This window comes from Stegodyphus dumicola, chromosome 9 (genome assembly GCF_044657685.1).
Source record: "Stegodyphus dumicola isolate Sdum_Otavi_A_Nest chromosome 9, ASM4465768v1".
Classification (NCBI taxonomy): domain Eukaryota; kingdom Metazoa; phylum Arthropoda; class Arachnida; order Araneae; family Eresidae; genus Stegodyphus; species Stegodyphus dumicola.
Genome location: NC_140776.1, coordinates 180,981,723 through 180,995,224, shown reverse-complemented (window position 1 = coordinate 180,995,224; position 13,502 = coordinate 180,981,723). Strand labels below are relative to the sequence as shown.

Here is a 13,502-nt window from a genome sequence, read left to right as displayed (position 1 = left end):
TTTCTACTTCCGGCCAGAATTAAAAGCGTTAACTTATTCATGCAAAATTTGTCTGGCGAATGCCAAGTACTTAAGTTGTGGCTTTTTGCCAAGCGAGAGAGAGGAAGGAGTTAGTCGAAGCAGGCCGCTTGTTTTACTCGGTTGCTGTTTGCCTTCCAGGCCAGAGGTTTAATCCTCGTGATAATTTTAAACATATTGTAGTGTTAACAGCTCTCTGTACTACATACGGCTTCCTGCTAATATCCGGCCAATCTTACACGTAGGCCCTTGTTGATTATTCCAAATTTAAGTTATAGTTATATTTTTATATTCTTATGTTCAGACCACAAGTAGTTGGTCTCTGTATTCCGAAGTACGGAAATTATTGTAAAGAGTGAAAAATAAAGGGTTTTGTATACCCTTCCTGTGTATCTTGTCTACTTCCCACAGTAATTGAACATAGCTTTAGTAAGCTCCCTGTTCCGAGTCAGGTCTGTGCATGTTCCCAAAGAAAGTAAGACGGAACATTGAACCTGATAGTGGCGCCCAACGAAGAAGAATAACCATGGCCGAGTTTCAAGAAGAACCTGTGCTGCCTGCAGAAACGGCTCAGAATTCAGAAATGCCAGCTGCCGCCCTGGAAGGATTTGGTTACATCGTCCAGACCATGCGCGCTTCGATGAAACCAGAAGCAACATTTAATGGAAACTCACCGGTAACCAGTTTTTTGGAAAAATTGGATGACCACTTCATGCTCTACCCCGTGCACGAGTTTCAAAAAGTTACCTTAGCTACCAGCGCTTTGAGGGGCCAAGCGCTTAACTGGTTCAAATGTATAGGCAGAAGTCTCTTGGGTCAAGCAGGAAGTCCCACCTATACTTACGAGAATTTCAAGACTGCCCTAGTAAAAGCCTTCCCTGTCGTAAGGGATCGTGCGAAATTAGAAACGGGACTTTTCAGCATATATCAGCAAAGAATCCAAAATCTCTCAAACTTTATTTTAAGAAAAATTCACGTCTTCAAACTCTTGTATGGAAACCATCTGGATCCTGAGATAATTCAAGTGATTTTGCCGAGGTTACTTCCCCAAGTGCAAGACTTTATTGAATTAAGGAATCCGACTACACTGGAAAAATTATTTGAGCTAGCAATCCAGTTTGAAAGTAGAAGAACGGCGGACATTGAAAGAAGACGCCAATATCAACAACGAAACCAATTTGGTGCGCCAAGACCACAGCAAACACACGGCTACGGAAGCAAAGCAAATCAGTGGGCAAGGAAACCCGAGCATTCAAAAACAGCCGGCGAACGTCGACAGTTCAATAGCAATCCAGGAAAAAAGTCTGAAGGCCAGTGGAAAAAGAAGGAAAGCATGGAAATGAAAAATGATTTAAACTAAAACGGATTTCTGCTGACGGGAGGGTGCGGAAATCCGAAGGCCAAGAAAACCCCTCTTCCTTCAAGTTAAATACAGTAATGGTGAAAAATTTGACTCTTCCGAAGATTGAAGTGTTGGTGAATAATATCCCAGCCACCGCACTCCTGGATACAGGCGCGCAGTGTTCCTGTGTGGCAGAAGATTTTTTTAGGAAGTATTTTCGTAAATATCGCATATATAATTCGGATAATACGACAGTGTTAGCTGCGCAAGGAGAGAGATGTAAGTGCATAGGTAAATTACCGCTATACATCCGTATTAAGGACGAACAAGTAAAGGTTATGTTTTTCATAGTAAAGAATCTGCAAGCACATATTATCTTAGGAATAGATTTTCTTTCAGAGGCACAAGCAACGCTGGATTTTAATGAAACGTCCCTTAAGCTGACGATGAAACCAGTTCCAGAAGAAAAGGCTGAACCGCCGATGTTAAACCTTGACCACCTGCCTAATGAAGAGCAACGAAGAATCCGACAAGTGGTAAGTGAATTTGCTTCGTTATTTAGTGATATTCCAGGATTTACTCAGGTTACTAACCATAGTATTGACACCGGAGATTCAATGCCAGTTCGCCACAAAGCATATCGGTATGATAAGAATAAGGAAAAAATTATACAATGGCATATCACCGATATGCTACGTAAAAAGATCATAACGCCCATCTCAAGTAGTTATGCTAGACGGTGGTTTTATGTAAGAAAAATAATGACTATCCATTGACACATCCAAAAAGGTGGCGATTCGCGATTGACTACCGTAAATTAAACTCCATAACTAAATATCCGGTATATCCGTTACCTATTATTGAAGAAATTCTAAGGAACATAACATCGACCAAATATATGACGACTTTAGACTTAACGACTGGTTATTTTCGAATAGGGGTTAGGCCTGAGGACGTGCCTAAGACTGCTTTTATAACCAAGTCTGGCACTTATGCATTCCTGCGTATGCCGTTTGGCCTTTCAGGGGCACCGGCAACATTTCAGCGATGTATGGACATTGTGTTAAGGCCTGTTCTTGGAAAGTCCACATTTATCTATTTAGACGATATCATTATTACTAGTGATAATCTCGACCAACATGTACAGGATTTAAGACAGGTGTTTTCTTTATTAAATGAGGCCGGTCTAAAAGTTAATGTCGAAAAGTGCAAATTTGCAGCCCCTGAATTAAAATATTTAGGTTACAAAATATCTCAGAAAGGAATCGAGACAGACGAATAAAAAATAATTGCTGTACAAAAGTATCTGACTCCAAACATGGCGAAGAAGCTCTCTTCTTTTCTAGGACTTTGTTCATATTATAAGTCCTTTATAAAAGATTTTGCAGCTATTGCTGAACCATTGTTAAAATTTAAAAGGAAAAAGGCAAGATTCTCGTGGACGGCCGAAGCCAATAGTGCGTTCGAAAAATTAAAGCAAGCATTAACGCAAGCCCCTGTGTTGAAATTTCCTGAAAAGGATGAGAATTTAGAAATTTCAGCGGATGCTTCGGATTATGCGGTAGGAGCGGTACTTTCACAAAATCAGCAGCCCGTGGCATTTTTTAGCCAAACTTTAAATCAAACACAAAGAAACTATTCCGCAACTGAGAGAGAGGCACTTGCAGTTCTGTTAGTAGTGCAAAAGTTCCGAGTCTATTTTGGAAAGGCGCCAATAACAGTGTACTCTGATCATGCGGCGGTAACTAGATTGTACTCAGGGAAAAACTTATCCCCAAGGTTAATAAGATGGGCACTCAAGCTAAAAGAATATAATCTGGTAATCAAGCATACCCCTGGAAAGGAAAATATCGTAGCAGATGCCCTATCCAGAATTAAAATAGATGAAGAAGGTAATACTGTAAAGGTGGCAATGCTCACAGCATATACAATAAATTCCCGAGAAACTGTAATAACCGAACTGGGTAAGGATCCTGAGTTTGGAAGCATTTATGAGTATTTAAAGGATCCTGAAAATTTTAGCCACCAAGATATTGTGGCGATAAGAAATAGGGCGGCCCATTACGAACTAATAGATGGTCTATTATTTTATACAAAAACTACGAATTCCAACAACGAATTTCGACCTGTTATCCCAGCTAGTCTTAGATTAAATATCCTGCAGGAGTTACACGACAGCCCATTAGCTTCTCATGCTGGTATTCGAAAAACTATCCAACGCGTACACTAGGCAGTCTATTTTCCTGAACTGCAAAAGTTAACAAGGGCGTATGTCCAGTCCTGCCCAACATGTCAAGCAGTTAACCCCTTAACTGCCGCGGGCGTATATATACGCCTTGCTCAGCCGATGTGTTAACTGTCCCAGATGCGCAGCCGATGCGTTAACTTTGCGAATAATTTTAGGTGTAGCAGCGCAAAGCAAATGATAGCAGTTTGGAAGGACGTATATATACGCCTGGGGCAGTTAACGCATCGGCTGAGCAAGGCGTATATATACGCCCGCGGCAGTTAAAGGGTTAATTATATTAATTTCCGCCCGGCCGGGTTTCTAAATAGTATTAAATCTGAATTTCCAAATGAAATAATTGGCATTGATTTATTGGGCCCTTTCCCAAAAAGTCAGTTAAATAAAAGTCGCTATCTCCTTGTTATGGTTGATCATTTTAGTAAGTGGACCAAAATTTTTCCCTTAAAACGAGCCTCCGCGAAATTAGTTACTGATTCTATTTTAAATAAATATATTTTAAAATACGGGGCGCCCCTAAAAGTTATATCGGATAATGGTCCTCAATTTGTAAGTAATGTATTTGAAGACATGTGCCAAAAACTGGGCATACGTCATTTAAAAATGGTCCCGTATCGGCCGCAATCAAATATAGCGGAACGGGTCAATAGAAATATAGTGAAAATTATCCGTAGTTATGTTAAAAATTTTCATAAAAGCTGGGATAACTATGTCAATGAATTTGCTTTCGCCCTTAGGACCGCAAAACATGATACAATGGGCAAAACTCCTGCTGAGTTATTTTTAGGCAGAAAGATTATAACGCCGTTAGATAAATTATTTTATGTGCAACAAAGAGCCCCAGAATTTAAAATGGGTGATATAGAAAAATTAATTAAAGAAGCAAAAAAGAATACTGAAGTAGCACAGAGAAAACAGAAGCTTTATTATGATATGAAACGACGGGGAGTAACTTATAAAGTAGGGGATGAAGTGTTAAAAATTAAGCATTCACTTTCTTCAGCACCAGAAGATAAAACTCCCAAATTTTTTCCACGATTTGAAGGACCATATGTCATAGAAAAAATAACTCACGCTGTAGTGGTGTTAAAAGCCAGAAATGGTGAAACATGCTCCGCAAACATTGATCAAATAAAACCCTACTATGATCGTAATAAAATGCAAATTTTCAAAGATCTTTTGCAGGAACCGGCACGGCAGACACGGCAGGCACAAGCTCCAGAGGTGGAACAACGTTAAGCACAAGGACAAGCCATTAGGAGGCAGGAGCAATTGAAAAGAAAGTTTCCCCGTGGGAAAATTGAAGGTAACAAGAAAAAGAAGCCGTTCCACCGTCCAGAAAAGAGAGCTCACGAACACCCCCAGAATGAAGAAGGGAGAAGTACGACGAATGCAAAGAAAGCCAGGAGAAATAACGGCAACTATAACCCGGCTCCCAAACGGAAGATCGACTCATTGGACAGGACTCTCTGTAGCAAATGTCGCCGAACTGCGGAAGGGCCACTAGCGGCCGAGGAAAAGATACAAGGAAAATTTGAACGGCCAGCAACAAGGTCCAAGCAGGAACGAGAAAGAAGTGTCCCGGTTCCGCCAAGACCAGCTGCCATCAAACGGCCAAGACCACAGGCAGAGGCGAAAAAGAAGGTATTCAAGGGTGACCGAACTGGAGGAAAAAGAAAGCTTCTAGAGGAAGAAACTGAGGGGCGAGCCCGCACAAGAAGGAGGATAAATCAAACAAGAATCTTCGCTACCTTCCAGGACTGGCCTCAGAAAAGAATGTCCGAATATCACAAAGATAAGTAAAATTTTATGTTACTTTGCAAACTTAAGTTAATCTTTCATTCTTACTGCAAGTGGCAAATTTCAAGAAGTTTTACCTCATGTGAGGTCTACCTTTATCGCCAAAAAGGCGAGAAATGAGTTGTTATCGATTTTGGTATTATGTTTTTCAATTACTCGCGCGTAAAACTAAAGTTGATGTATAATAGGAATGTGTAAATACTTAAATATTGTAAAAGTTATTGTATAAATTTTTATTTAAAACATTCTGGCAAGAAAGAAGTTTTAGTCTGAAAGACTTTTTGAAATGTAGTATTTCAATGTAGAAGAATTGGCACTTGCTGGGAAAAGAATAGAAATAACAATGTACTACTAATGTATGTTTTAAAATGCTTAAAATTAACGGCATGTTAATATGTTCTTATATACAATGTGAACTGTTATTTTAAATGTTAAGAAATACTGTGATATGGTAAAAGTGAAAGTAATGCCAAAAAATTTTTTTTATTCGTGTGACTGTAAAAAGACCAAATTATGGTGAATATGTGTTAAAGCTTGAATGAATGTAGTTAGGCTCTCTGACGCTACACTTCAGAGTTAGCCACTTCCAGAATAGTACCTCAGGGTTTAGAGTTGAAGATTGGGTGTGTTACGAGGTCTTGGCATGTTGAATTTTAACACGTTAGTGTTTTGATTGTAGGAGGCAGTGTTGAACACGTATACATAAACACATTCGTGTTTGGTGTTCTTTTACAACACATGTCAGAGAGCACGGGGAGAGATAATTAAAATAGTCATGAATGAAATAAGAATGTTAAAAGAAATATAAATATGCATGTTACTTGCCATTTCATTGTGTAACATTTCATTAAACTAGTTTTCCTTCCAGATCTCTGGAAGGAACCAGATTTGAATAAAAGCTCCTGTTTAGATGCAGTACAGATGAAAAATTGGGTTTCCATGGAGCTGCTATTGTAAAAACAATTTTTTTTTTTTTTTTAAATTTCTAGTTTCTAGTGAGAAATGTTTGTAAAAGATTGGCCTCGCGTTAGATTCTAGAGCTAAAAGTTTTCAACAAGGTCGTTTTAGACCTCAGTTTCAAACTAATTAACTCTGGCGGGAAGTATGTAAGGATCTTAAGTTTTACTAACGTTTATTTTATTTTAAATCTTTACTATCACTTCTTATTTTCTACTTCCGGCCAGAATTAAAAGCGTTAACTTATTTATGCAAAATTTGTCTGGCGAACGCCAAGTACTTAAGTTGTGGCTTTTTGCGAAGCGAGACAGAGGAAGGAGTTAGTCGAAGCAGGCCGCTTGCCTTAGAAGTTTTACTCGGTTGCTGTTTGCCTTCCATCCAAATTTAAGTTAGAGTTTAGTTATATTTTTATATTCTTACGTTCAGACCACAAGTAGTTGGTCTCTGTATTCCGAAGTACATAAATTATTGTAAAGAGTGAAAAATAAAGGGTTTTGTATACCCTTCCTGTGTATCTTGTCTACTTCCCACAGTTATTGAATATAGCTTTAGTAAGCTCCCTATTCTGAGTCAGGTCTGTGCATGTTCCCAAAGAAAGTAAGACGGAACATTGAACCTGATACTACTAAATACAAAAAAACACAGGATAGTTACTATGGTATTATTCCATATTGTTTCTATTCTTTCTTGACTGCATAAATTTCATAATTAGAGTTAATGAATTTGAAACCTGCCAATAATAATACCTTTGTGCTCAATAAAATTTCTTTTATACTTGCATATTCATATTGAATTCCAAATGCTAGTGCAACTGAATGTCTGAATGTTATGCTGCAACCTTCACTGAGATCTAAATTATGTTTATCAGTACATGTATTTCAGAATATCAATATATCATCACTTTCAAAGTTAAGCATTTAATTAACAATGATACACAAATATAATTCACAGAATTTGCCGAAGCTGACTTTCAAAATGTCCGTGAAAAAATGTTCTATCTTAAAAAAAAAAAAAAAAAAAAAAAAAAAAAAAAAAAAAAAAAAAATTTTGAGTTGAAATGAACAATAAATACCAACAATATTTCAGTTTCATTGGTTAAGATATATATATCAGATAACCATGACAGCAGTATCAAAGAAAATATAAATATAATTGTTACAATTCCGTTAGAGTGGCGTCAATTACAAATGCGCCAACAACCACGCCAAATATCTTGGTTTGAGAATTTAATGTTTGAAATATCAACGCTCGTTATTTTGAATTTTTTTTTTTATTTACATTTAAAATATTGTGACTCAAGATTTCTAGTTTTCATTTGAAATATCGTCACTGGTTATTTTTTTAACATATCTCACCATTTTTTTTTTTTTTAGTACGATGGATTATGCAATTTGGCAGTTACCTAATGATGAAGAGGCCATAAGATTCTTTCAGGATAAAGGAATAATTCATCGCAACAGACTTTGTTCTGAAAATCATCCAATGAAGTTAACTTTTGACTCAAACAAAGCTCCTATATGGTATTGTTACGTGCGTTCTTGCTGTGAAAAAAGGATTGAGAACCAAAACAGTTGATTTGAAGGCTCACATCTTACTTTTCTCAATGCCGTTCATTTCATCCATCTGTGGAGTTAAGAATTGATGTCGAGTGAATTTTACGAACTTCAATAAGAAATCAGCCTTAATATGACAGTACATTGGAATAACTGTTTGAGAGACGTACAAATAGTTTGATGTCCTGTAAAAGAATTTAAATCGGTGGAGCCAATAAAATCATAGAAACAGACAAAAGTCTTTTTACGAGAAGGAAAAACAACATTGGACACGATCTCCTGGAACAATGGGTATTCAGGGTTTTATGCTGAGAAAGTAAAGAACGTTTTCTGGTCGCCATTCCTGATCTTTGTGCTACAACACTGATGACTGCTATTCAAGAAAACATCGTGGATGGCAGCATTATATTTTCAGACTGCTGGAAAGGATATAAGCAAGAACTATGAAATGCTGAGAATGAACATTTCACTGTAAATCACAGTTATAATTTTGTAGACTCCGAAACTGGATGCCATACCCAAACTGTGGAACGATTGTGGTGCAGTGCTAAATGGAGAAATAAATGTCAGCTGGGCCCTCCTCGCCACCATTTAGAATCATATGGCATAAACTCAAAATTTTTCTCCAATATTGAATGATATTCATAATTTTATGCCACCTGTTTAGATTGTATTTTGTTTTGTTTTGATATTTTTTATTTATGTGTAGAATATTCTAAGTTACAAAATTAAAAAGAAAAATTTACTTTCTTTAATAATTAAGAAATAAAAAAAAAAATGCTCTCTACAGAATTATTATTATTATTTTTTATTTATTTGAACTCTATTATTATTTTATAATTTAATACCTGGCAAGAATTGACGGGAAAAAAAATGCGACTCATTTTTAACTGATGCCACTCTAACAGAATAGTACCATATAACCCATTTACCTTTCATATTGCAGTTCTGAATCGACGGAGAAAAAATGAATGCTTGATGAAGACTGTGGTTTAATTGGCATACGCAGTGTTACGAAATACAAACGATCTGCAAATAAATTAGAAGTTTTTGAAATGTACATATAACTGCATACAAGAAAGAATCAAACTTAATAAAGACCAGTGTGTAATTTAAATATGAAAATATATAAAATAAGAATCTTGAAATAATTTACATAAACTTGCCAAGAAACAAACTGAATTATAAGAAAAAATGGCAAAATAAAATATGTAACAAATACAATTTTAAAATTAGTATTCCATATCTTCAGACACAATATCTTGTACTATTACCCTGTGTTACATTGAATCAAAAATCAATTTTTACATTATGTGAACAAAATGTCAGATAGCATTAAAGGCTTTAAAAACATAAGTTTTCAATATGGAACATTAGTAGTTTTCTGTGCTACATATAATGGTGATCTGCATATGAAAAGGATTGACAAAAGATTTCTATACAGCACTGAAATTCAGCTGGCTAGACAGAACTGCATTTTAAAATATTTTTAGTTCAGCAAATTAGTAGCTAAAATTAAATTGTAATATTTAATCAGGCAATTTGTTACAGAAGTTTATGCCTGAGATATGCTGTCAGCTTTGAGCTTTGAGGATACACAGCTGTCAGCTTTGAGGATACACAACAAAAAGTAGCTTTTACGGAAGTCTAAAATTTAAGAAAATACGTACAGCTGAAGTTGGAAAAGAATACACATTTCTAATAGGCACAACAATTACTCTTATTCTTGTTACTATTGTTATTTTGTACATTTTTTAATGAACAAAGTGTGCATCTACGTAAAACTTTTTTTTTTTTATTCAGAATGGTAGATTGTAAACAGTTACAATAAAAAACAAGAACTAAGAACACAGAATACAGCAACACAATAATAATAATAATAATAAAAAGCGGCAACAAAGTCCATTAATCTAACATATCTCTTGCCACCCAGTAGCGCTTGGTGAGGTCTCGCACAGAGCAGGACAGTGGAAAAGATGTGCGATGTCCATCACCTCTCCAGAGCTGCACAGAGTGCATATCAGAGAAGGAACAATTTTGAATCTATGGAGATGATATCGTAGGCAGTCATGTCCATTGCCAAGGCAGAATTCAGCAACCACTTTACGTCTTAGGCCATTACAAAAATTCGGGATAGCATTCTTTCAAGACTTACGAGAAACATGATAATAGAGATCTTCTGAGCACATACTTTGAAAGATCTTTTAATAAGATCCTTAACAATATGGAAAGGCATACGATGAGAAATATTCTGCATGAGTAAAGTACCCTTTTTTGCCAGGAACTCGGCTTTCTCGTTACCAGGAATCCCACAGTGGGTAGGAACCCAATGGAGGACAATAACTTTCTCAAGTAATGCCAGGCTTTTTAGATAATATCGACAATCCAATATGTCCTGAGATATTGGATTTTTATCCGAAGCGATAGCCAACAGAGCAGCTCAGAAATCACTGAGGATCTTGTAAATTTTTCCAAGTGGCATGGCAGCTGGTACAGAGCTATGCGAATTGCCGCAATTTCACTGTCAAACGCAGTATCTTGGCCCACAGGGATGTAAAAAGAGAAAATTTCGAAGAAAACTCTGGCACCTGCATTAGGGCCATCAGACAAGAGGGATCCATCAGTAAAGATCTGAAGCCACTCTCGTTCACGGTAAAAAATGTTTAATACTTCAAGTGCGAAGGCTCTCAAAATAGAGGAATCTGTATTACTTTTGGTTACTTTTTGACCAAGGTCAAGATTAATTCAGAAAGATTTCAAATTTATTGGATTTTGTAGTGAATCAAGTAATTCTGGTTAATTTATTAAACCAAGTGAATTTTTTAACTGAAAAACTCCTTGCTGAGAGCCCATCTGGGTCTTTAGATTTCTAGTCAGATCTTGATTGACGTCATTCCAGAGTGAAAGACATCCAGGACTCTAATGATCTTCTCCTAGAGAATGAAGGTCTTCCCTTGAATTATGATTCTTAAGGGGGTACAACTCTGATAAACGCTCTAATTTCACCAAATGTGGCGATATGTTTTGCGCTGGTTTTTGGCACGATTGCGTGTTGTATGGCAACCATGTCGACGTTGAAAAATCTTTTGGTGGAGTAGTTTAATTGCTAGTTGGCAAGGTTGGTTCGTGTCGCATGTGAAATGGCCTATGTTGCGATGAAAGACGTGGTGGGAAGGTTTCAGCCGTGTATTTTAGATTGTGTGCAGAGTTATTTAGTATGAGAAGGTGAGATGTTGGAGTTGTTAACGAGTCTTTTGTTCACGGATGTATTTATGGGGATCGTAGCGTATTTTGGAATTTCTGTGGGAGTCGGGACTTTTAAAACGAAGTGTGACGTGTCCGAAATGCGGAGCTGATATGAGAACTCGGACAAAAAATGGTGTTTCTGATAGACTTGTGTGGATTTGCAGTAAAATTGTTGCTAATAAAGTATGTAGGTGTCAGCGGAGTTTAAGGTTTGGATCTTGGTTTTCGTGTAGCAAGTTAACGTTGGAGGAAGTTTTTATTGTTACTTTCAAAATTTTGAATCGTAGGAAGGGTGATATAGCAAAATTGTGGAAGTTTTCTTCACAGACGTTGTGTGACTGGCGAAATTTTATTAATTAATGTATTTTGGACTTTGTATGCTCTGTATCTGAGAAGATAGGGGGGAAGATATTTCTGCTTTTAAAAGAAGCTTTCATTATGGTAAGTGCATTTTATTTTATTGTTTTTATTTTGTAGAATGTTATATTCATTGTTTTTTCATGAATTTCCATTTTTATTGTTGTTTTGTGAATTGTCTGAAATTTATTTTAGTTTATTTTCTTGATTTGTTTTTAGAGTAGATTGTGCAATTCGTAGATGTATTTTAAAGTTGAAACAGAACGCTGTGTACATGGTATTCTTTGAAATTTATTGTTATGTTAATTTATTAAAGCGAGGTGTGCGTAGTTCGTAGATTTGTTCGTTACCTACAGTGTGCCATTCGTAGATGTTTTTTTTAAGTTAAAATATGTCGCTGTGTACATGGATTCTTGTCAAATATTTTTGGTTAGAAACTTTACGTTTTTGCTATCTAAATATTTTGTTTTTGTTTCGGATTTTTAGCTTAAATCATGTGTTCAAAACGTAGTTTTTGCATGTGCGAAAACCGCGTTTTTGGAGACATTTTAGGCTTAAAGTTCGAAATGTAGACAAAAAATTTAGATCGTAATATGGCCACATGAACTTTCTCGCCAAAAATGTTTGGCGAGAAATTTGGCGACTTGAGGGCGTATATCAGAGTAGTTCCCTTAAGGGTTTATCACTAGTTAACATAAGCACAGTGTGTCACTCGGGGTGGTCTTTACGGCTCCAGAAACAATAGGTAAGCACTGATTTTGGATTCTTTTTAGAGTACCTTTTCCCCGGCCACAACAAGTGGTTCACAGCAGTAAGTCAGATGGGGGGGGAGGATAAACAAATGATAAGTTTGGAGCAGGTTTGTCCAGTGCAACCCCACCTTGCACCAGCAGGGCATTTAAGGACACCAAGTCTCTTCGTAGCATGGTTGGACAAGTCCTCTACATGTAGCTTCCATGTTAGTTTGAAGTCAAACATCACACCCAAATAAATTTATCGCACAAGGGGATCTGGGTACCCTTATACATCAGCTGAAGATCCAAAGATTGGTGCATAAATGAGAAAGTCAGGCAGTATGATTTATTTAAATTCACCTCCATATTATCACATGAAATTATTAGAATTATAAAAAATATAAATTCAGAAATAAATATTCTTCCTTATTTAAGTTTGTCTATAAATTAGTGAAAGAAACCAATTGTTACAGTATATGAATTCCACCATCATCTCTAGACATACATTTGTTAAACATAGTGATTTATCCAGTAATAGTATGAAGGACTTATACTTAGTAGAATACATACATATCTTTTAACTAGACACAGATATTAACATGTTGACTGCCACGGCACTTTTCGGATTCCGGTCCGAGAAGCCAAACCTATTTAATCATATTATGTTATTAAAAATACTAATTATGATTCGTAACAATCATTAAAAAGTTTACAGGATTTTTTGGTGCTACTTTGGTAGATGGTTGCATGGATTTTGGCGATTTTTTTTGGCGAGCGATATGACTTATGGTAAACCCATTGCTAGACAAGTTATTTATGGTAACCGATATTTTGCTGTGTCATTTTATTTAAAAAATAACGCATTTTATTATGTATAAATTCCATGTTTTAAATATTATTTATGGCTTCTAAATATTAAAAATCAATTTAATTTTGCATTTTTATTTGAAATAAAAATTTTATTGTTTATGATATTTTATGTTGTGGATGATGTAATAAATGACGTCACTTTATTTTAAATCTAATTGGTTTTAATATCTATAAATTTAACCTACTGTTTTAAACATTACTTATGGCTGTTAAATATTCAAATACAATTTAATTTTGCATTTTTTAAAAAATGATTTTATTATGTATGATTATTTAAATAATTTTAATTCTATTCGTGATGTAATCAGCTCAGCTCCATGATTGGTTACAGAATATTTGTGCATTACCACGCCATTTTAAAATTTTATTATTCATCTCTT

The 13,502-nt window shown here is 35.9% G+C and overlaps 1 protein-coding gene across 2 annotated transcripts in view; it reads right to left on the bottom strand.

Annotated features, from left to right (window-relative positions):
- Positions 1–13,502, bottom strand: part of LOC118186064 (dual specificity protein phosphatase CDC14AB-like) — a 57,226-nt gene that overhangs the window by 39,359 nt on the left and 4,365 nt on the right. For both annotated transcript variants that reach the window (XM_035356055.2, XM_035356056.2), the window contains exon 2: positions 8,848–8,944. In XM_035356055.2, coding sequence (XP_035211946.1) covers positions 8,848–8,944 — 97 coding nt within the window. The remainder of the gene's footprint in view (positions 1–8,847; positions 8,945–13,502) is intronic.